General features: G+C 43.0%; 1 protein-coding gene across 1 annotated transcript in view; it reads right to left on the reverse strand.

Moving 5' to 3' along the window:
• Positions 1 to 24,961, reverse strand: part of CCN4 (cellular communication network factor 4) — a 49,653-nt gene extending 24,692 nt beyond the window's left edge. The window contains exon 1 of the mRNA XM_040432546.1: positions 24,784 to 24,961. Within this exon, the coding sequence (XP_040288480.1) occupies positions 24,784 to 24,831 (48 nt within the window). The 5' untranslated portion in view covers positions 24,832 to 24,961. The remainder of the gene's footprint in view (positions 1 to 24,783) is intronic.
• Positions 24,962 to 26,182: the final 1,221 nt, after the last annotated feature.

Raw genomic sequence — 26,182 nt, forward strand, 5'->3', positions numbered from 1 at the left:
ACAAGAAATTCGATTTGTCGCGAATTACTTAGTTAAAAATCACATTCCATTGTACGTAGCGAACACAATGACTGAGAACGGAGTTTGCGCCTCCCCCCTCATTTAACCCCTCAGATGCCGCGTTCAATGCGATCAGTCACATTGAGGCCTTTCAGGGGTCAATCAGGGGTTAAAAAAATAAATAAATACTCACCCCATCCATTTGCCGTCGCAACCATCTTGATAGAAGAAAACGTGGCAAATTTTGCGCGTGATGACATCATTACATCATCACGCTGGTGACGTCTGCGAGCGCGAGATATGGCGTGTTTTCTTCAATCAAGACGGCCGTGATGGCCTCCCGGCGAGCAAATGTGTTTTTGGTTTGTTTTATCGCCATTTCAGGAAAAATTGATACGTTACTGCCAAGAGCCAGGAAATTCGGCTTCAAGACGAATCGAATTTCTCCTGAAATTCGGATCGAAGTCAATTTCTTTCACTTTGATTCGCTCAACACTAGTCGGCAGGAACGCTATTTGCCGTTTTTTCTACAGATTTTACACAAATATCAGATAACTCCTATAGAAGAACGGGGTCTCCTCCTATTCGCGTCCATTGATGTTTTCGCGGTTTTTGTTCCTGCAGCTCAGGAAGAACGTTCCTGGAAATCCACAGCTTAACGACATTACATTATGTGACCGCGGCCGGCCAAGTCCCAAAACCGTAACGTTATAGGACGTATAATTGAAATACCAACTCTTACTGCGCGTCGTGAGCAGGCGAGGGTGACTCCGGGACAAGCGAGCCTCTCCGTCTCCAGGACGACCCTTCTTAGCCACAGAATTCCTTTTGGAAAATGAAAAAGTATTTTTTTTTTTGTTGACAAAATGTATTTTCTAGGCACAAAAATTTTAAATCGCAACATTGTGCGGTCAATGTCATAGATAGAGATGAGCAAAGTTTTGAAAAATTCCATTCGGCAGCTTCGCCGAAGATTGACGAGAAATTTGATTCATTGCGCTAGGAGCACGCGGTGATGTCATCCCGCTGAGCGCAGGTCCTTTTCAATTAAGAGAGGAGCGGACGGAGAGCAGGTCCTTTTCTACGACAACTCCAGCCGCCATTTCAGGAAAACTGATTCGTTACCACGAAGCGCGAAGAAATTCAGCTTTATTTAGAGTCTAGTTTTTCCTAAAATTCGGATCGAATTCCACTTCGGATTCTTCGCTTCGCTCAAGACTAATCATAAACCCTGATATATCAGAATTCTTGTATCGTAACTATACTAGAAAAAGAAAGAAAAAGGGAATTCAAAGCTAGCCCATAACACCCCGACAGATTGCGCCATTCATTGATTGGTCACTACGGGGAATGTCTCCAGCGTCCGTTTCTATTTGTAAGGACAGAATTCATATTTTTTTTAACCCACGTAAATAATTTAATAAGAGCGCAATATGAATTTTGTTGACAAAATGTACTTTGTGCTACAAAATGAAAAGCTGAATTGACAGTAGCCAATAGCACTAAGGGCGCATTCAGACCGCCGCAAATTGCGGATCCACAAAACAAGAAAACCGGTCCGTGTGCATTCCGCCGTTTGCGTACCACACATGGCTGGCACTATTTGTGTGCATGAGCCTTAAACTTACATGGCTGGAGTCACTCAGGATAAGTACAAAATATGTAACATCTGTACACAGTGACTGGACCAGCAGAATAGTGAGTGCAGCTCTGGAGTATAATACAGGATGTAACTCCGGATCAGTACAGGATAAGTAATGTAATGTATGTACACAGTGACTGGACCAGCAGAATAGTGAGTGCAGCTCTGGAGTATAATACAGGATGTAACTCCGGATCAGTACAGGATAAGTAATGTAATGTATGTACACAGTGACTGGACCAGCAGAATAGTGAGTGCAGCTCTGGAGTATAATACAGGATGTAACTCAGGATCAGTACAGGATAAGTAATGTATGTACACAGTGACTGCACCAGCAGAATAGTGAGTGCAGCTCTGGAGTATAATACAGGATTTAACTCAGAAATCAGTACAGGATAAGTAATGTAATGTATGTACACAGTGACTGCACCAGCAGAATAGTGAGTGCAGCTCTGGAGGATAATACAGGATGTAACTCAGGATCAGTACAGGATAAGTAATGTATGTACACAGTGACTGCACCAGCAGAATAGTGAGTGCAGCTCTGGAGGATAATACAGGATGTAACTCAAGATCAGTACAGGATAAGTAATGTATGTACACAGTGTCTGCACCAGCAGAATAGTGAGTGCAGCTCTGGAGTATACTACAGGATGTAACTGAGGATCAGTACAGGATAAGTAATGTATGTACACAGTGACTGCACCAGCAGTATAGTGAGTGCAGCTCTGGAGTATAATACAGGATGTAACTCAGGATCAGTACAGGATAAGTAATGTATGTACACAGTGACTGTCTGCACCAGCAGAATAGTGAGTGCAGCTCTGGAGTATAATACAGGATGTAGCTCAGGATCAGTACAGGATAAGTAATGTAATGTATGTACACAGTGACTGGACCAGCAGAATAGTGAGTGCAGCTCTGGAGTATAATACAGGATGTAACTCAGGATCAGTACAGGATAAGTAATGTATGTACACAGTGACTGCACCAGCAGAATAGTGAGTGCAGCTCTGGAGTATAATACAGGGTGTAACTCAGGATTAGTACAGGATAAGTAATGTAATGTATGTACACAGTGACTGGACCAGCAGAATAGTGAGTGCAGCTCTGGAGTATAATACAGGATGTAACTCAGGATCAGTACAGGATAAGTAATGTATGTACACAGTTACTGCACCAGCAGAATAGTGAGTGCAGCTCTGGAGGATAATACAGGATGTAACTCAAGATCAGTACAGGATAAGTAATGTATGTACACAGTGTCTGCACCAGCAGAATAGTGAGTGCAGCTCTGGAGTATACTACAGGATGTAACTGAGGATCAGTACAGGATAAGTAATGTATGTACACAGTGACTGCACCAGCAGTATAGTGAGTGCAGCTCTGGAGTATAATACAGGATGTAACTCAGGATCAGTACAGGATAAGTAATGTATGTACACAGTGACTGTCTGCACCAGCAGAATAGTGAGTGCAGCTCTGGAGTATAATACAGGATGTAGCTCAGGATCAGTACAGGATAAGTAATGTAATGTATGTACACAGTGACTGGACCAGCAGAATAGTGAGTGCAGCTCTGGAGTATAATACAGGATGTAACTCAGGATCAGTACAGGATAAGTAATGTATGTACACAGTGACTGCACCAGCAGAATAGTGAGTGCAGCTCTGGAGTATAATACAGGGTGTAACTCAGGATTAGTACAGGATAAGTAATGTAATGTATGTACACAATGACTCCACCAGCAGAATAGTGAGTGCAGCTCTGGAGTATAATACAGGATGTAACTCAGGATCAGTACAGGATAAGTAATGTAATGTATGTACACAGTGACTGCACCAGCAGAATAGTGAGTGCAGCTCTGGAGTATAATACAGGATGAAACTCAGGATCAGTACAGGATAAGTAATGTAATGTATGTACACAGTGACTGCACCAGCAGAATAGTGAGTGCAGCTCTGGGGTATAATACAGGATGTAACTCAGGATCAGTACAGGATAAGTAATGTAATGTATGTACACAGTTATTGCACCAGCAGAATAGTGAGTGCAGCTCTGGGGTATAATACAGGATGTAACTCAGGATCAGTACAGGATAAGTAATGTAATGTATGTACACAGTGACTACACCAGCAGAATAGTGAGTGCAGCTCTGGAGTGTAATACAGGATGTAACTCAGGATCAGTACAGGATAAGTAATGTAATGTATGTACACAGTGACTGCACCAGCTGAATAGTGAGTACAGCTCTGGAGTATAATACAGGATGCAAATCAGGATCAGTACAGGATAAGTAATGTAATGTATGTACACAGTGACTGCACCAGCAGAATAGTGAGTGCAGCTCTGGAGTATAATACAGGATGTAACTCAGGATCAGTACAGGATAAGTAATGTAATGTATGTACACAGTGACTGCACCAGCAGAATAGTGAGTGCAGCTCTGGAGTATAATACAGGATGTAACTCAGGATCAGTACAGGATAAGTAATGTAATGTATGTACACAGTGACTGCACCAGCAGAATAGTGAGTGCAGCTCTGGAGTATAATACAGGATGTAACTCAGGATCAGTACAGGATAAGTAATGTATGTACACAGTGACTGCACCAGCAGAATAGTGAGCGCAGTTCTGGAGTATAATACAGGATATAACTCAGGATCAGTACAGGATAAGTAATGTAATGCATGTACACAGTGACTGCACCAGCAGAATAGTGAGTGCAGCTCTGGGGTATAATACAGGATGTAACTCAGGATCAGTACAAGAGAAGTGATGTAACAGATACTGTCGTCTGAATGAGCCCTAACATACCAGGGTCCCTGGATCATGCCCAAACGAGAATACAAAAGTAATGAGGATTTGCCCAGAATAACCAGATCGATTAATTGATTTTCACAACTAAGCAAAAGCTGGTCCTTCAAAAACTTCTCTTTTAGTAAGCATTGTTTTTCACCCACACAATTGGTTTATAAGCACACAAAATGTATACGTGTTAACAAAGTGCATTTTCTACACACACACAACTTATTTTGTGAACAAAAAAATTTAATTCTCTGGACAAAATATTTTATTACAAAAAAGAAGAGCTGCAACACTCTGCCTGCAGTTTTAGGGCACCCGTAGTAATATAGCACAATCAGTATTGTTGAACTGCCCATAAAAAACTGCTCACTTCACTTATTTCCAAATCTAATGAAAAGCTGATTCGTCCCTTGAAAGACATCTTTTAGGGCTGATGCACAAAAAAATAAACTTTGCTCACAAAAAATGTATTTTGTGTTACAAAAAGAATAATTTCAACACTATTCCTGCAATTGAATAGCAGTCAGTAGCAGAAATCCCAAAATAGCATAATCCCTGTATCATACAGGAACAGGAAAGTATTAGGAAATTGTCCTTAAAAACCCTTAGCTTATGTTATTCATTTCCAAAACTAATCATAAGCTTTCTAGCCCCTCGCTCTGTATTACTAAGCACAGCATTGATTTTCAGCCACACAATTTTCTAAGCACACAAAATGTAATTGTGTTGACAGAATGTGCTTTATTTTGTACACACAATTTATTTTGTAAAAAAAAAAATTATTTAATTTTGTTAAAAACTACTGTGGTCATTTATTAAGACCGGCATTTTAGACGCTGGTCTTAATAACCCTGTGCTGGCACTTGATGTGCCTAAGTTAGAGGCGCCGGGGCCTATCAGCCTGAAATCTACGCCAGCTAGCATGGTGGTGTAGATTTAGTTAATTTTGTATGCCAAAAACTGGCGTAGAAAATGCAATTCCCCTTTTTTCTAGAACTTGCATACGTGGCATGAAATCCCCTTTGCTACTGAATCTGCATCAGATATATGCCAAAAAGTGGCGCATATCTAACTAGAAATGACCCCCTATGCCTGTAACTTGACAGCAGTTAATAGCACAAACTAGAGATGAGCGAATCGAATTCAACAAAGTGGAATTTGATCCGAATTTCAGGATAAATTAGATTTGCCGCGAAGCTGAATTTCCTCGTGCTTCATGGTAGCGAATCGATTTTACCTGAAATAGTGTAAAAAACAAAAAAATTCATACTTACTTCCTCCACTTGCTCACGACGGGCCGGCCGCCGGCATCTTGATTGAAGATCCTGGTTGAAATCCTGTGCACGGTGCAGTATGACGTCACCACGCCGGCCGGGCCGGCAATACCGGGGAACTAAGAAACAATCCGCTCAATTCAAAAGCCCAGGGGTCGTCCAAAAGGTATCACTTTTTAGAAGCAAAGCATTGATATTTTCCCCACAGTTTGTGTAAGCCCACAAAATGTACTTTTGTGGACAAAATGCATTTTGTATACACGCATATTCACTTTGTGTATATTTTTGGTGGAAAAATATTTTTTGTGGGGAAAAAAAGAGTAATTGGACATTAAAAAAAATCCTATCCCAATTTAAACAGAGACAAAAGTTTATGGAGGTTGACATCACATTTCCTGGGATGGTTGGTATTTTGAGCCTCCACTAAGCTTGGCTTCCAGGGTTGACCTGACATTACAGAAATCTCTGAAATGCGTTCCCACCTGGACGAGCAGTGCTGCACGCCTCCTAGAGGTTCTAGTAAATGGCGATGAGGTCAGACACAAGAAGTAAAACTGCTGGAGGACACAGACGTTTAGGATTCTCTGTCCGATTCTTACACCTCCATTCTGAAGAAGAAAGTAGACGCTAAAACCTGAATGAGTCCTACCATGACAGGTGCTGGGAGAGTCGTAAAGGATTGAAGTCATGTTGCCAAGTACTTTATTCTCAGGAACGCTAGATCTAAAATGTTTTTGGATCTACCTGATTTTGAAGGTGATGTCGGCTCATAAAGGGGACCTGACCCCAGGACTAACGAGTATAGATCCTTAGTGGTATATACTATAGAGAGAGAGGTTACGTGTCCAGATAGTGTCATCCAGAGCCCAGATAAATAATCCAGATCCACAGTACAGAAGATGCACATATATAGTACATTTTTTTCTATTATACATTTGGAGGGGTCGCTGCCTCCATTTGGGCCATCCACTTCCACCCGTCTGTCCAAGGCTTTTATTACAGCAGGGTGCAGCTGGTTCCTACATTGCCCTCAATTCGTTTTGTGGGCCAAGGCTCTTCATAGGGTATAAATTAAATTATGGATCCATTTTAGGGTCTAAAATCAGTTTGGAGCCCAGTCTTGCCAGGGTTTGATGCATCCACCTTTCATTTTTCTACTGATGTGGCTGAGAGCGCCTATTATCACCAGTCAGGCTTATCTTCTGCTTTTCCAGTAACAGGGCAATGACAAGTCTTCTCTAAGACCCGCTGCCATTCTTCAGATGTATTGTACATTCCAATGCCCTGATCTCACAGCTTTGCCTTGCGGTGAAGGAGCCACGTTTAGATTGAAAGCTTCATTAACTCTGCTCCAGGGTAATGTTTTCATTGCAGATGGGATCATGGAAGTAGTGGTTGTCAATGTGCTCAGCTGCTCAGTTTTGGCAGGTTCTCTTAATCTCTCCTCTCAAATATTTGCAGAAAAAGACACTTCTGCCAGAGAGTTTCTTAATATAAACCACAGCAGGGCACGCTATGAGAGATCTGTGTGCGGTAGACTCTCTGCGCCGCAGGAGCCCATTCACGTCTACAAGTTCTTCCATATGGAAGATGCCTTATAGATTTGGACAAGAGTTTCCCCCTGTAAGCCGAAGGAAAGGAAAGGTTGTAAACCTCAAACATGTTGTCTGGACAGCATTTTTACCTGCTCTACCTTCAAATAAAAGTACGAAGGAAACAGGGGCGCACCACCAATGAGGCCAGGTGAGGCGATGGCCTCAGGCAGCACCAGGAAGGGACAAGAGGGGGGCAGCGGAAGGGCCATGGTTCAATGAGCAAAGGGGTTAGGTTAAGAAATTGGCATTGGGTGGGTGGGAGCGCCATTTCAGTTTTCACCTCAGGCAGCAGAAAGGCTAGGTGCACCCCTAGAAGGAAGAAAAGAATGGAGGAAGAAGGAAGGAAGAAAGAAAAGGAGGAAATAATGGAGGAAGGGAGGATGAAAGGAAGGAAGGAAGGGAGGAAGAGAGGAAGGAAGGATGGAAGGGAAGAAAGAGGAAGGAAGGAAGGAAATGAGAAAAGAATGGAGGAAGGGAGTATGAAATGAAGGAATGAGGAAGAGAGGAAAGGAGGAAGGAAGGAAGAAGGGAAGGAATGGAGGAAGGGAGGATGAAAGGAAGGAAGAGAGGAAGGAAGGATGGAAGGGAAGAAAGAGGAAGGAAGGAAATGAGAAAAGAATGGAGGAAGGGAGTATGAAATGAAGGAATGAGGAAGAGAGGAAAGGAGGAAGGAAGGAAGGAAGAAGGGAAGGAAGGGAGGATGGATGGAGGGAGGGAGGAAGGAAGGAAGGAGCGAAAAGATATATGACATATCTGAGATAAACAGATATGATATAGATAGATAAATGAATCCTTTGGAAGAAACTGGATTTCTGCACCACAGTTATAGACAAACACAGTCTCACTAACCTAATAACACACAAACAGTTATGGCATTTATGTCTTTTATTGAGCACATCGCATATCTCCCAACTTTTGAAAATTGCAAAGAGGGACAATATATGCCGGCATGCATCGCGGCAATTTTTTCATACTAGGCCACGCCTCTAACTCCGCCCAAAGCATAATTACTGACTCCGTCATAACTGCAGCAGCTGGGGATCGGTTAGGGGAGTATAAATACCTTTATTTAGGTAGAAACCAGACAGACACTTTAGTAAGGAGCAATTTAGTAAATCTATTAATGCACATTTATGCATTAATTTCCCAGGTCAAAAAGAGGGACATTTAAGGATCAAAGAGCGACATAGAAACATAGAATGTGTCGGCAGATAAGAACCATTTGGCCCATCTAGTCTGCCCAATATACTGAGTACTATGGATAGCCCCCGGCCCTATCTTATATGAAGGATAGCCTTATGCCTATCCCATGCATGCTTAAACTCCTTCACTGTATTTGCAGCTACCACTTCTGCAGGAAGGCTATTCCATGCATCCACTACTCTCTCAGTAAAGTAATACTTCCTGATATTACTTTTAAACCTTTGCCCCTCTAATTTAAAACTATGTCCTCTTGTGGTAGTTTTTCTTCTTTTAAATATTCTCTCCTCTTTTACAGAGGGACTAGGGTCCAAAAAGAGGGACACTTGGGAGGCATGACATTGGGTAAACATCTACATCTTGGAGTAGAAAAGTCAGAGACCAGACCTGAAGCCTATGGAGGTGTCGCTGCATCATACTGATGAACTGAAACACATTTGCAGGGAGGAATGATCCAGAATTCCTCCTCAACGTTATGAAAATCTTATTTACAACTACAGGAAACATATGAAAGAGGTGATTTCAGCTAAAGGATGATCTATAAATCATTAAACTCAGTGGTTTACTTACTTTTTCTCACTGCACTGGGGATGTTTAAAATAATAAAATACACAAATGTTTTTGTGTTAATAGTTTTGTTACATTATGTTTGTCTATAATCCACAGGGTGCACTTACCTTACGTTACAGCTGTAATACAGCCCGGCCCCAGCTGCTTCCAGTTTGCACCATTATGGCATATTACATGAAATATTTTGCACTCTTCTATTTCAGTTTCCCACAAAATAATATTAATTTCCTATTTACAAGCTTTGAGGTTATTTATTAACAGATGTCTCCTTTTTAATAATTTAAAGCAAAGGAAAAAACTAACTTCACAAGGATGAAGAATTCTGTTCTTGAGGATAAAACAACTATTTGTGAAACTTAAAAATTAAAAGCACATTAGGCCATGTGGCGTTTCTATAGAAAGGAAATTCAGTCAAAATATGGCCAACCTGCGGCTCTCCAGCTGTTGTGAAACTACAATTCCCACCATGCCCTGCTATAGGATAATAGCTGTAGGCAGTCTGGGCCTGCTGGGAGTTGTAGTTTTGCAACAGCTGGAGAGACACAGGTTGGCGATCCCTGATCTGGACCAACCTTACTTCCAGAATGAAGGTCTCTATAGAGAGTGAAGAAACTCATTTGACATTGCTCAGAGATTTCTCCTTCTGGAAATCTGATGCAGCGTTCCAAAAAATATCCATTTAAATCTGTGGCAATTTGATTAGAACTTTGTGCCTGAAGAAAAGTACTACAATACTACTATAATACTGCCTTCTATATACAAGAATATAACTACTATAATACTGCTGTCACAGCCACTATCTCTGGCTGTGACCTTCCGTCCTTGTTCGTTCGGCGCTCTTCGCTGAAGAATTGTTTCTGTGTGCTATTTGTGGTTCTGTATGGGTTAACTTCCATGTGTTCCTATTAGGAGTTAATCCTCTGTCTGCTCCATGGGTGTGGCCTCTCTGCTGCACCCATGGAACCTGTATTTAAGGCTGAGGTTTCCTCAGTTCTGGGTCAGCTCTCCTGGTGTGTGTTGTCTTGTCCTGCTCCTGGTTTGTACTCTCTCTCCCATGCTGCTGACCCATGGGATCCGTGTCTGTCTGTGCTCTGTGGGTTTCCCTACTTGTTCATTGACGTCCTCTTTCCTGTCTTTCTGTTATCTGTTCTGACAGTTATGTTTCAGTTACTTTGTCTGTATTCATATGTCTGTGTTCAGCTAGCCTTTGCAGCAGAGTGGCATGCGCAAGGCCATGCAGTTTACTACTGGTGGAGCAAGTCCTTCTCTGCTCATTGCCACTCCTGCTCCCTTGCGTGAACTCCTGCTTGTATTTTTAGTTACCTTGTGTGTATTCATATGTCTAGGTTCAGCAAGCCCTTACTGCAGCGCGCCTAGCTGCAGAGTGCTATGCGCAAGGCCACGCAGTATACCGCTGGTGGAGCAAGTCCTTCTCTGCTCATTGTCACTCCTGTTTCCTTGCTATGTATTTCTGCTTGTATTATTAGTTGCCCTGTTTTGTATTTGCCTGTCTGTTATGTTTGCCTATGTGCCGTCGGTACCTTCTGGTACCTGTTGTCCATTCGTTCCTGCTGTCACTGTCTAGTTCACGCTCCAGAGTGGACCCTGGCAACTTCCTGCGGCAAAGTCTAACCCTACCTTCTGGGGCCCTAGTGAATACCAGGAGTTGCTTAGTCACGCCCCTCTGGAGTATTACTAGACAGTGGCGCAGTGGGGGTTTTCTCCCACTGTGCTGACGGTACATAGAGCTCTTGTTTTGTCTGTGCTGCCTTCCATGTTTTTGTTTGTGTAATAAACTCTTATGTGTCTGTACCTGATTTCCGTTTATTGCTTGACGACGCGGTGGTCTCTCCTGGGACCTCCAACTCGTGACAACTGCTCCTATGTACAAGAATATAACTACTATAATACTGCCTCCTATGTACAAGAATATAACTACTATAATACTGCTCCTATGTACAAGAATATAACTACTATAATACTGCCCACTATGTACAGGAATATAACTACTATAATACTGCCATCTATGTACAAGAATATAACTACTATAATACTGCCTCCTATGTACAAGAATATAACTACTATAATACTGCTCCTATGTACAAGAATATAACTACTATAATACTGCCTCCTATGTACAAGAATATAACTACTATAATACTGCCTCCTTTGTACAAGAATATAACTACTGTAATACTGCCCCTATGTACACGAATATAACTACTATAATACTGCTCCTATGTACAAGAATATAACTACTATAATACTGCCTCCTATGTACAAGAATATAACTACTATAATACTGCCCACTATGTACAAGAATATAACTACTATAATATTGCTCCTATGTACAAGAATATAACTACTATAATACTGCCCCCTATGTACAAGAATATAACTACTATAATACTGCTCCTATGTACAAGAATATAACTACTATAATACTGCCCCCTATGTACAAGAATATAACTACTATAATTCTGCTCCTATGTACAAGAATATAACTACTATAATACTGCCTCCTATGTGCAAGAATATAACTACTATAATACTGCCTACTATGTACAATGTACAAGAATATTACTACTATAATACTGCCTCCTATGTACAAGAATATAACTACTATAATACTGCCTCATATGCACAAGAATATAACTACTATAATACTTCTCCTATGTACAAGACTATAACTACTATAATACTGCTCCTATATACAAGAATATAACTACTATAATACTGCTCCAATGTACAAGAATATAACTACTATTATCCTGCCTCCTATAGATAAAAACTTGAATAGGCCGGAGAACTCTCATAGAAGACTGGAATAGCTGTGATAAATAGACATATAATTTCGGAGGCTCAGTCTGGAGCAGGATCTGGAATGTTCCTGTGACCTCAGTATTTGTGCTGTGAATACTGCCGGCCGGGCCAGGAGAGAGCTGGTAATTATGTCAATATATGGCATAAGCTTGGAGAGAGCTCGGAGCTCAGTCTGTGCAGCACAATCCTATAGATGTGGTGTAGAGTTTCCTGCCAAGTCCTACTGTGCCGTCAGCTCTGTGAAATCGTTCACTGCAGCCCTCTCCTCTATAGACATACTGTATGTCGGGGGAGTGTCACTTACTGTACTGTAGTAAATAATAGCCTCAGTAGGAGAAAAGCGGATTCCCTACTATTTATAGCCATATTGCAGTATTAGTCTATATCTCAGAAAACAAACCAGGTCTATTCTTTTTCGCTGACCAATTGTCGCCCCCCCTTCCACCATGTAGTGGTGTACTTTCCATACAGGAGTCCTCTGCTGTGGTGGATGCTGAACTGCTTCCCCTGCTTGCCATAGCACTGCTTTATCGGCGACCTGAAGTCACCACTAGGGGGAGGCATTCTTCGTCCAGTCCTATACATATATTGGCGTTTAATGCTAGCTGTATACATCCCTATTCAGTTAGCTCCCCCTAGTGGTGACATGAAGCAGCTAAAATTCCGTCATTGATGAAGTCTCCCCTGTGGAGATATTATGAAATGACGTCTTCTATATTTGACGCAGCTCTCAATGTGGCGTTGAGCCCATTCTGAATCTTTACGTCGTTACATCGTCATCCTACTTTTACCTCTTCCTCCGTGAGGCTTTGTCCCATACCCCCTCCCCCAACCCAATGTATTCATTCCACCCTTTGTATTTTTGGCATTCTCTCAGGATAGAGATTTTTATTATTCTTCCACACTAGTTATAACGGGCTCTTATTTCCTTGACTTTCTTTTAGTAAATGGAACCATATGTGATCTGTTCTTTATTTTACGTTATTTTGTTTAAAAAAATAATTTAGAAAAAGTTTAGTAATTATAAAAGAAGAATAGCCTGGAGTTGAACCCAGGACACTCTCATCATGTAATGACAGCATGAGATTGTCCTTAGACAGTCCAGCATTCTCAGCCAATCAATGTGTCGATGTCCTCTGATTCTCCTGCTCTGATTGGCTTATATCTGAAGGCCAGGTTGTTGCATTTTCAAGGAAATGTTTAAACAGAAAATGACCTATTGTTTTAAATCATATTTTTTTCGAATTTTTGTTGCGTTTTAAAAAAATATATAAATGCCGTCGTCTGAATGAGCCGTTAATACAGCACTGCGCTGTTTGGAAGACGGATGTCCCTGAAAAAAAATCACTGCTAAGGGACATTTCAGCCCAAGATTTCTACTATAAATAAACAATTTCCATAAATAAATTATATTACAAAAATGTTCCTTATCCATGTCCCTACACATTTGGAAAAAATTTAAAATTTGGCAGTTACACTTTAAAAATCTTTGTGTGTACAGCCACTATGCAGACTTATGTGTCTCCATGGTTACAGACGACAAACAATTCCTGTGTGTCGTCGGATCGTGCATCTGCCTACTCTTAGCAAGGCAGATCAGACTACAGAGGGTCTGTGTTGTAGTCTGTAACCATGGAGACAACACAAAATTATTCTCAGAACCTGTGCCCACAAAATGTAAGTTGATTTGTAATCACGGCTGTTTCCTTTTTGAATTTCCTATGTTTTTGGTCATTACACAACCAGTCGAATTAAAGTGTGGAGAAATAGACTAGCACTATACAGGTACAGACGTAGCAAGAAGGGTCAGACTACAGAGGCTTTGTTTTGTAGTCTGTTACCATGGAGACGCAAAGTTATTCTTATCAACTATGTCCACAACATGTATTTTGAATCAACACTAATTTACAAGGTTGATACATTCTTACATTTTAGATTACCTAACCAGTCCAATTAAAGTGTTAAAGCATAATATACTCGCACTATACACGTTGACTTTGAACTGGATCGCTTTCTGTCGAGGGTGATAATGGCGCTCTTGACATAATGCAGTTCTATGGGGAACCACATAAAACACAGCATGATATCACTAATGAAATCACTGCTCCTTACTCCCAGTAATAACAGCATTGACCACCATATTCCCCCAGTAGTCACAGCAAAGCCCTTTTATTCTAGTGATCACAGAAGGGCCATCGTATTCCCGCTTTAAAAAATAGTGCAGTAGTTCACGCAGAGACACCTGCTGGTGAGAGGGAGTCAATGCAGGTCACTCGCAGCCTGACGTAATCCAAAAATGGAGGGATCTTCTTTAATAATTCCTGTATTTTGTGATCCGTTCCCAATCTTACCATCTACTTTAGCGGAGTCTCTCCTTGGCTGACCGTCTTGTAAGTGAATTGTTTTATTCCTTTCCTAGATACTTTCATGGATGGGCACAAATCTCACTTCATTACAAAGTATTTCTCCAGCTTTGCCAGTACCGGAGGCCAAACCACGCATTAACGTATCTGTGTAAAGCTGCAGCAAGTGAATTACAGCTGTGGCTGTAAAACACTGGACCAGCGTGGTATTAAAGAGGACTGCGCCCTCAAACGACTTTTACAAAAAGACGCTGAAGTTGAGATAAATTGCCCCATTCATCCGCTCTGTTTACAACCCCATTAAATAACTATGGGGCTTCACGCTCCCATACCAAAAAGGCTCATGCACACAAACGTACTTTTCTTCCGTTTCCGTTCCGTTTTTTTACAGGGTTCTAAAAAAAAAACTGTGCGCATTCCGTGTCCATATGTCCGCATGTCCGTTCCGCAATAAAAATTCCTTGTTTATTTTGCAGACAAGGACAGGCATTGTTACAATGGATCCGCAAAAAAACGGATGCAATACGGACGTCCGTGTTTTGCGGACCACAAAAGCGCAGTTCCACGGTTGGACACTGACTTACAGGATTGCCTCCTGTAGGTGGCGCTGTAGAGACCTTCCCATGACCACGGATGTGATACATAGTATTATGTCCTGTCATTGTGTTACATTACATAGGACTACAGGAATTTTTCCTGTTCCTTCACATCCAGCGATTTCCATACGAAAATCCCCTTCACCTTTCTGTACAGAGCTCTAATTACATCTTTTATTATCACATTTCTGCCCATCCCCCCCCCGTCCATTATTCAGCACAAGACTGCAAATCTACACAGAGAGGGAACAGTTCAATTAGATTGAAGTCTGGTGTGTTATAATAACGTGTTTAGTCTTTATTTCCCCTGGTTGTCACAAAAATGTATGTTTTTAGACATATTCCAGGATATTTTGGAAGAAAACATTTTTTTTTAGCTAATTTTAATTGAACATTTACTCTTGATAATGGTTTGAATTTAGTTTTTCTGATACAGAGCCCCAAATCCCCAGCGTAGATATAGAGTTGAATGATAAAATTGTGACTACCTGTAGTCACCACTAGAGGGCGCTCAGGAGCTTACTGCATACTGTTTATACATTGAACTTAATAATAACCCAGTATGCAGTAAGCTCCCCCTAGTGGTGGCTGGAAGAAGCCAGAATTTTGTCATGTTACTTTATATTATAGGAGTTCTGTATTAGGGCTCATGCACACGACCGTATGTATTTTGCAATCCGCAAGAAATACGGAAGACGTCCGTGTGCATTTCTTATTTTGCAGAACGGAACAGCTGGCCCCTAATAGAACAGTCCTATCCTTGTCCGTAATGCGGACAATAATAGGACATGTTCTATTTTTAGCAGAACGAACATACAGACGTACGGAAGCGGAATGCACACTGAGTAACTTCCGTTTTTTTGCGGACCCATTGAAATGAATTGTTCAGCATACGGTCCGCAAAAAAAAAAAAACGGAACGGACACGGAAAGAAAATACATTTGTGTGCACGAGGCCTTAGGAAAAGGGAGCCCTGACTGCGATACATATGAGGTGAAATTAATCAGTCCCACTCCATTCCCAATTCTTGATAACTACAGGAGACGGAGTAAAGTACCACACGAGGGTAGATCAGACTACATACAGGGTTTGTTTGTAGTCTGTAACTATGGAAACACCTAGATCTGCACAACAGCAAACAGTAAGAGGCTTTTACTCCAGGTATTTACAATGTTGCTTCATATTTTAAATGTAGATGAACCAAAGCTTTTAAAATGGCTGCAGGGCGGGTTTCAGCATCTTCGTATAAACACGGACACTTCCAGCAATCAGAGATCTTAAACATAGCGACACAAAGTATCGCAAAGTATATTACAAAATTGTTGTAAAATGAGCATATTTACATAACACTAAACAAATCCTTTGAGTCCCATTAGGAAGCACAGAGCGGCTGTGAATTCTTCCTGTGCTTGTAGGGACAGACGACACCATTGCCTTGGGCCACGCATTCCTCCACGGCGTGGCTTTTCTCACTTGAGGATAACCTTTGGCAATTTTTAGCGGCATGAGGTACCACAAACACGTTTTTAGTTTTTATTTTTTTTTTAAATTGTATCTGGAGGTGAAATAAATTTTTGCACTGACCCTTGTGGCGTCTGCAGCCTCGGGCTCCATGACTGAAAAGTCGAGGCATTTAAGGCATGCGCACATAAAGCGGTGCTGTCACACAGCTGAGGTCTGGTGCAATGTATCAGTGTAGAAATGAGCTAATCATCAGTGTAATTACAGCATGTCTCTAGTCCTGACTACAGACAGATAGGGCTTACGTAGACCATCATCAGGTGACCGCCAGTCACATGACTGAGTTATCTGACGAGCCAGGTATTGTGGGCTCGGCAGCAGAAGATCAGGGACGTCCATCGCCACTCTACAGAACGGCTATAGGGCCCCCTGCTTCCCTGCATGAAACAACTGTATTTTCCTGCAGCTGCCACTAGGGGGGAGCTCAATGCATACAGATTTGTACAGCTTTTGTTGAGTTTAATGGTAACGTATACATTTAAATACAATGTGCTCCCCCTGGTGGTGACTGCAGGCAGTTTATTCATTCATTTATAGAGCTATATGGAGGAGATGTATCAGTATATTTGTCAGGTGTAAATACATTGAGCAATACGGTGTCCAGACTGAGCGCCATATTTATGAAGCGCCTGTTCCACCTTTTCCGACCTAAAAGTGGGTAGCCGTAGGGGAGGGCAGCGCAGGATCAGCGTGAAGCAGTGGTGCTACCATTGCAATAGCCCAAACTGAACTGCTTCTCCTACTAGGGACACTGTCTGTGTACCTGCAGCCTCCACTAGGGGGAGCACACTGCAGACAGATCTATACAGCTCCCACTGTGTTCAATAGCTATATAAATCACTATGCATCTTGCTCCCCCTAGTGGTGGCTACAGGCAGCCAGAATCATAAGATTTATTAAAGAGGTTGGGTCATCTCAGACATTGATTGCATATTGCTAGGATAGGGCATCAATGTCAGCTAGGTGCAGTCCCAATTCTAGGACCTCGAAGTGAGCGCGGAACAGCTGCACATGTATGGCTTGGTCTTCATTAATTGCGTTGTGAAAATAGCTGAGCTCAGCTGTTTTTGAAGTCCCATAGCGGTGAATGGAGAGCGCAAAGGTTCTATGTTGCAGTCAGATACATAGCTGCACTGATAAAATTCTCTCTGCAGCCACCACTAGAGGGAGCATGAGAGCTGACTGCTTACTGTGTTATTGTTAAACTCAATGTATATGCAGTGAGCTCCCCCTGGTGGTGGCTGCAGGCAGCAAGCATTTTTTTCTTGTAACTATGCTGGACATTTCAGGTTTTGTGCGGTGCGCTGTACCGTATTAGTCCTGAATTCTGGCTGGATGCTAGTGGTTCTACTTGGAAGCGACATGTTTTGCTTGTGTATCTCTAGGTGTGGTTGGCATAGACTCGCTGAACTGGCGCCGGCTCATGTTATAAAATCTTCTATTCACAGAGAGCATGTGAAAGGATCATTCTATTTCTAAAGAGGTGGTTGAGTATTAAAGACTTTCCCAGTTTTGTGTAAAAACTAGCCTCAAGGAGTTTGTCATCTGCTTTCAAACCTGCCATAGACTTCAATGGAGAGCGTCATGCCCACGTATGACCACCACGTATGACCACCTCTACACTCTGCATCCTATATGAAGCTGCAGTCATGACCTCCAGAGCAAAGCAGAGGTGGGACCTCGATGTAGCGGACATTGATGACATATTCTGGAGTTTTCTAAAGTGAGGATATCCCTTTTAGGATTGCAAAATAATAATATATGTTGTGTATGAATTCCTCTGCATTTTCAAGAACTCTGCTTGCTGTCAGTTGGGGTAGAATTGCCAATATTTAGATGTGCCCGAGTTATCATGGTGGCTTTTTTTTTTTTTTACAGTTTTATGTCATCGTTAGTGTTGAGCGAATCGAAGTTAATTAAACGGAATTCGATACGAATTTCAGGAAAAATTCAATTCGCTACAAACCGTAGTAACAAATAAATTTTTCCTGAAATAGCGGTAAAACAAAAAAAAGAAAACATACTCACCTCCTCCATTTGATCCTGGAGAGGCCATTGCGGCCATCCTGATTGAAGAAAATGCGCCAATTCTCACGCGTGCTGACATCACCAAGTCATCACGCTGGGCAGATGCGGTGATGTCATCAGTGAGGACGCCAGGCCAGAATTGGTACCCATTTTTTTCAATCAAGTTGACGCAACGGCCTCTCCGCGATCAAATAGATGAGGGGAGTATATGTATTTTTTGTTTTAACCCCTTATAGGCTGAATGTGACTCTCAGATGGTGTGATCAGTGTTGAACGTGGCATCTGAGGGGTTAAATGACAGGCGGGCTGCAGGAGAGCCGTTCACCGTCATTTCGTGGAATGCGATTCGTTACAAAGTCATTCGTAATGAATCAAATTTCTTGTTGAAACTTCGGCAAAGCAGCTGAATAGAAATTTTGAAAACTTCTCTCGTCACTACTCATCATCCTTACTGATACCATGTGATCTTAGCAATAAAATAGGAGCAGGTTTTGCAAAAAAACCTAAAAATTAACAGCGAATGTTTAACTCTGGATCTGCATTGACACAGATTATTATTATTTATTATTATTATTATTTATTATTAAAGCTCCATTCATTCCATAGCGCTGTACGTATGATAAGCGGTGCACATACATAATACAGACAAGACGAGTTACAGACTGGTACAGAAGGAGAGAGGGCCCTGCCCGCGAGGGCTTACAATCTACATGGTATGGGAGAAGGACACCGTAGGTGCGGGTGAAGCGGTCATGGCGGTATAGAGGCAGCAGGGTCACTGGTTGTAGACTTGTCTGAAGAGGTGGGTTTTCAGGTTTCTTTTGAAGGATTCCACTGTAGGTGAGAGTCTGATATGTTGGGGTAGCGAGTTCCAGAGTGTGGGGGATGCACGGGAGAAATCTTGGAGGCGATTGTGGGAAGAGGCGATAAGAGGGGAGGAGAGAAGGAGGTCTTGTGAGGATCGGAGAGTGCGTGTGGGGGTGTATCGGGAAAGTAGCTTAGAGATGTATGGAGGGGACAGGTTATGGACGGCCTTGTAAGTATTTGTTAGTACTATGAAGTGAATTCGCTGGGCAATGGGGAGCCAGTGAAGGGATTGGCAGAGGGGAGAGGCAGAGGAGTAATAGGGTGAGAGGTGGATTAGTCGGGCAGCAGAGTTGAGGATAGATTGGAGGGGTGCGAGAGTGCTAGATGGAAGGCCACAGAGGAGAATGTTGCAGTAGTCTAGGCGGGAGATAATGAGGGCAGGTACAAGCATTTTCGCAGATTCAAAGTTGAGGAAAGCGCGGATGAGGGAGATGTTTTTGAGTTGGAGTCAGCAGGTGGTGGAAAGGGCTTGGATGTGCGGTCGGAAGGAAAGGGCAGAATCCAAGGTCACTCCGAGGCAGCGGACTTGGTTGACCGGGGAGAGTGTGCAGATATTGATTGTGATAGATAGGTCTGTTGGGGGGGTTGAGCAAGATGGGGGAAAGATGATGAATTCTGTCTTATCCATGTTAAGTTTTAGAAAGCGAGAAGAGAAGAAGGATGATATGAAAGATAGACATTGTGGGATTCTGGATAGTAAGGTGGTGACGTCTGGACCAGAGAGGTAGATTTGTGTGTCGTCAGCATAAGAGTGATATTGAAAGCCATGGGACTCTATGAGATGTCCCAGGCCGAAGGTGTAGATAGAGAAGAGCAGGGGTCCTAGGACAGAGCCTTGGAGGACACCAACAGAGAGGGAATGAGACGAGGAGGTGGTGCGGGAGTGGGAGACGCTAAATGTCCGGTCTGTAAGGAAGGATGTGATCCAGGGGAGGGCCAGATCAGTGATGCCAAGAGATGAGAGCGTTTGCAACAGAAGGGAGTGGTCGACAGTGTCAAAGGCAGAGGACAGGTCAAGGAGAAGGAGGACAGAGTAAAAGCATGGCTTTTTTGCAGCCTCCACTAGAGGGAGCGCTGGAGCTTACTGCATACAGTTTATACACTGGTCTCAATGATAGCCCAGTATGCACTAAGCTTCTGAGCTCCCTCTAGTGGTGGCTTCAAGAAGCCAGAATTGTATCATGTAGGCAGAGAATTTGGAGCTCAGTATTAGGAAAAGGGAGCCCTGACTGCTATAAATATAAGAGGTGAAATGAATCAGTCCCACTCCATTCCCAATTCTTGATAACTACAGACAGCAGGAGACGGAGTAAAGTACCACACGAGGGTAGGATCCGACTACATACAGGGTTTGTTAGTAGTCTGTGACTATGGAAACGCCTAGATCTGCACAACAGCAAACAGGAAGAGGCTTTTACTCTCGGTATTTGCAATGTTGCGCCATATTCTAAATGTAGATGAGCTCCCTCTAGTGGTGGCTTCAAGAAGCAAGAATTTTATCATTTTACAGAGAATAAGGGGATGTGGAGCTCTGGGTATAAGAAATAAATAGAGCTTCTGCCCCTGAATAATATATTATGAAATAAATTAGTGCAAACCATTGGACCTTATAGTGAAATATAGTAAGCTGCGCCCCTGCCAGGATGTCTACTCTACCTGCTGACTGTCTCACTAGTCTCCTATGTCCTGGTGATCCTTCAGGTTGGCGCCTGCAGATGGTAACCTGGCGCGTCTACTGCTCGCTCTTGTTTACCTTTTAATAACACATATGGCGACTCCGTCCTCTCCACATCTGGCATCAGTGCCGTAAATCCAGCAGGAAATGAATGGGCACCTGAGATTGGCGCATCCTATATGGCAGCGTCCAGGGCTGTTTGTTACTGAGCTTCATTCCCTTCTGGAGCAGGTGCTGAAGATGGTGCATCCAGGGGTCAGATGGCGCACGGTTACCTGGTCAGTCAGGTCAGGGACCAGGGCAATACGAGTGGCACCACAGCCACAGAAGAGGCTTGAGCAGAATGTGCCCCCTTCTCCCCTGCGACCCCCTGTCTACCCCCTGCTCACCCATCTGCTATTGTCTCTATCCTGACACCCATAACTCCCTCTCGTTCTCATCTCTCTTAACAATGCCCTCCACATACAGAGCACCCACCCAGTGTCCACCATCACAGAGCCCCCAATAATAGGTCTCTCCAGACTCCCGCTCTTTACAAATTCCTGTTCTGTCCCGGTGCCATCTCTGCTATAATTATATATATTTTTTTTTACATTTGCTCATCATGTTTAAAGATCTCTGCTTGCTGTCAATGAATAGAAACCTTCTTACTTCCATTCAAACGTAGAGATCTATACCTACCTACACGCACAGTCCACTTGATGCAATGTATGTAAGTATCAGCATGGGGGGGGGGGTGAATACAGATAACTTGCAGTCCCATGTAAAGCCACATGAACCCCTTTATTCTATTACAATGTGTTGAGCCACCTGAGAGAGTCAAGGATTTTTCTGACCTCAAGCTAAAATTGTTTAATATTTTGTTTTAATTTTAGAATTTAGAAGGGTTTTTAATTGTTTCTATTTAACTTTTTGAGCTGGTTGAAGATAATTTTTGGTGTTCAGTAAAAACCTGCGATGTCTAGAAGATGCTGCAGTGCTACATCCGGATGAACTCGGCTCTGCTATATCTAGAAAATTTTGCGCTGCTACTTCTGATAAACTCGGCTTTGCTAAATCTGAGAAGCTCAGCTCTGTTACATGTAGAAAATACTACTCTACTACATCTGATAAACTGAGCACTGCTACATCTGATAAACTGAGCACTGCTACATCTGATAAACTGAGCGCTCCTACATCTGATAAACTCAGCACTGCTACATCTGATAAACTCAGCTCTACTACATCTGATAAACTGAGCGCTCCTACATCTTATAGACTCAGCTCTACTACATCTGATAAACTCAGCACTGCTACATCTGATAAACTGAGCACTGCTACATCTGATAAACTCAGCTCTACTACATCTGATAAACTCAGCTCTACTACATCTGATAAACTCAGCTCTACTACATCTGATAAACTCAGCTCTACTACATCTGATAAACTCAGCTCTACTACATCTGATAAACTCAGCTCTACTACATCTGATAAACTCAGCACTGCTACATCTGATAAACTCAGCACTGCTACATCTGATAAACTCAGCACTGCTACATCTGATAAACTCAGCACTGCTACATCTGATAAACTCAGCACTGCTACATCTGATAAACTCAGCACTGCTACATCTGATAAACTCAGCACTGCTACATCTGATAAACTCAGCACTGCTACATCTGATAAACTCAGCACTGCTACATCTGATAAACTCAGCTCTACTACATCTGATAAACTCAGCACTGCTACATCTGATAAACTCAGCACTGCTACATCTGATAAACTCAGCTCTACTACATCTGATAAACTCAGCACTGCTACATCTGATAAACTCAGCTCTACTACATCTGATAAACTCAGCTCTACTACATCTGATAAACTCAGCTCTACTACATCTGATAAACTCAGCTCTACTACATCTGATAAACTCACCTCTACTACGCCTGATAAACTCAGCACTGCTACATCTGATAAACTCAGCACTGCTACATCTGATAAACTCAGCTCTACTACATCTGATAAACTCAGCTCTACTACATCTGATAAACTCAGCTCTACTACATCTGATAAACTCAGCTCTACTACGCCTGATAAACTCAGCACTGCTACATCTGATAAACTGAGCTCTACTACATCTTACAGACTCAGCTCTGCAATATCTACAAAATGTTGCTTGGCTGCATCTGATTTGTGCAGAAAACACAAAAAGTTACAAAATTTTGGGGCAAAATGCCCTTTGAGTCAAATTTGCAGCCTCTCTCTCTTTCTATCGCTGCGGTGTTCTAACCCCAGGCTAGGAACAAGGACCCAATGTACAGCACGTTATCCCGGAAGTGGCCGCCGCACGGAATCACGGCGCAACCCGGATAACCCCTTTAATGATCCCCCCCCTGATGTCAGGATTACCAGATATATACCTCCAACAGAAGGCGGACATGTACGCCACAACATAGACATCCGGCGCCCCTTAGCCTTCCATACCTGTACAATCCTCCGGCTTTCTCATGGTGCCGGTTCTCCGCCGCGCAAAAACATAATATGAAGTTTTGGCGCAGAATACGTACACCATGTGCACAGCGCCATACGTTTGCTTGTGGCTGTGCCTGGTACTGCAGCCCAGTCCCATTCAGAACCCCATCATATACCCTATAATACAATGCCTGTTGGCGGTATTTTATAAATGTTGCAATACTTCATTTTTTTCGCCGCCCTCAAAGACCTGTCGTTTGGTGCAAAATCATGATGTTTTGGTGACCAGCGCCAAAACCATAGACATAGATAATCAATACGGTTAACATATAGGAAGCCGAGCCTGACACAGGGGGGCTCATCCTCAGCCATCACCGAGTTACAAGTGCCCTGGATGAGAACTTGTAGGGAAAGAAGGTATCTAGGACCAAGGGATAAGCGGCGCCAAGAACACATTGCCCAAGATTGCAGCGCAGCAACCGGTGCAATGAGGAGAATGAATAAGGAAACCAAATCTGCCGTCCATTGTACAAGAAACGAGTGTTCTCCTTCCAGTCACAGAACTTGTTTCCTAAAGTTGTTCCCCCCCCCCCCCCTCCTTCTGCAGCTTGAAGTTTCTGCCACGTGTGTTGATCCTGACTCAAAATCCTAAAATTGAAGAGAACCTGCAGCCCTTTGCATGGGAAGAACTGTCATTGTCACAAGCATTAATGGATTGTCCCTTTAGGAGCACTTTTCATAGGTATAGAGGCAGCAGAGCTGAATTTGTCATCAGGTTTAGCTGAATCCCTTCGGCACTCCAGCTGCTGTAAAACTACAACTCCCAGCATACAAACATGTACGGCTGTTCTTCTAGGAGTGCATGAAGCATTCTGGGAGTTGTAGTTTCTGAACTGAAGTGGTGATCCCTGATCTAATAGGTTGATAATGCCCAATGACATATTCCACTCTGCTACATCCGTTTGCAGCCATTGATGAACCAGAAAATACTGCATGCCAAGGGTTGGTAGGGCACACCGACATTAGGCAACATTACCCGCCACTGCCTAGATCGGGGTCAGCAACCTTTCGTGAACGCCCGGCATGCATAGGATTGAATGGAGTATGCTGGGAGTAGTAGTTTAACAACAGCAGACAGAGTGACAGAAGCGGCTGACCTCTACAATACAATGTTACAATGTATCACACACAAATGAATTAAAAGCACCAGAATTTGTTACATTGATATAATGTTACAATTGATTTTGATGCAGCAGAGCTGAGTTAGTCACCTGGCTTGCATTTCCATGGGGCTACGTAAAAAGTTTAGGAACACATTCAGCTCTGCTACATCCCTGAAGGCATCAGGTGTGGGTCATCCCTTGGACTCACCTGACCAATGCTGCTTGCTGCTAGAATCCAATATAAGAGCCACCTCATCACTAGGAACCAGTGTTAAATACATTGATTGGAGGCAGCAGGAATTCTCTTGGGTGCAGAGACGGTCAGTACCAGGCAGTCCCAGTTCACACATACATAAACCAGTTCTGTCCTTTTGTCTTCTTTTTTTTTAAAGAGACAGCTCTGACGTCAGGAATTAAGACAAGCCCTGCAGATCCCCTTTTGGAGACAATTCGCCTGCCGCCCATTCTCTCCTCCCCACCTCCTGCACTCTGTGCTCTTAAAGGAGTAGGAAAGTCGCAGCTTCAAACCTATGAGATACCAGAAGAAATGCAAGATGCGTCTGTTAGTCATTAGTGCCGAGACAATACCACGTCGACTGACCTACCGCAAAAAAAAATATTCACTCACTTCTCCCAAACTGCAAAAACCAGAGCCAGAACTGGAACCTGTGTCCAATAAAGTGGCTGCGGAAAATATGTCCCGTCCTAAACTCTTGTGAGAAGCAACAGAGAAGGGAGAGCTTTAGGCGAGGTCTACACCACGACACTAAGGGCACAACTATACTGTGACATTGATCTCGCACCAACGTCGCGCGACAATATTTATAATGATAGTCTATAGTGTCGCACCGCGACACGACAGTCGCAAAAAATCCATTCAAAATCGCAGCATGTCGCAGTGCGACACCATAGACTATCATTATAAATATTGTCGCGTGACATTGGTGCAACAAAATGTTGCGCGACACATGTTGCAGTGTAGTTGTGCCCTAAGTCTCGCGCGACAAATGTCGTTGTGTAGACCTAGCCTTATAATGATAGAGCGTCACTTACTGGTACCGCTATAGAGAGTGACTGCGGGCATAAATCACATCACCATCAACCAGGTAAAAAATAATCTGAAGGCTCTGCCGAATATCTCTACATTCTTTACCAGTGATGGCCAGTTCGCCGTGTTCGCCCGTGAACACATGCAATCTGCCATCTTAACTGACAAGTCCGGCGAAGCACAGGTAAGTCCTTACCTGTGCCTGTGCGCGAGCCGGTCTGAAATCAAATGCGGTCTCCGGGTGCAGGCAGTTCCAAGAACAGCCTCCGGGGGGCCTTCATCGGACTGTTCTCGGAACTGCCTGCACCCGGAGGAACTGGCCATCACTGTTCTTTACCTCAAGTATATAAATACAACAATATAAGGCCCCATGCACACAAAAGTATTTTAGGTCCACATCCAATCCGCATTTTTGTGGGCCAGAAGTGGACCCATTCGCATCAATGGAGCCGCAAAAGATGCGGACAGTACACTGTGTGCGGGCCGCATCCTTATAACCCTTCAGCTCCTATGTACAAGAATATAACTGCTATAATACTGCCTCCTATGTACAAGAATA

This window comes from Bufo bufo, chromosome 5, assembly GCF_905171765.1.
Source record: "Bufo bufo chromosome 5, aBufBuf1.1, whole genome shotgun sequence".
NCBI lineage: Eukaryota > Metazoa > Chordata > Amphibia > Anura > Bufonidae > Bufo > Bufo bufo.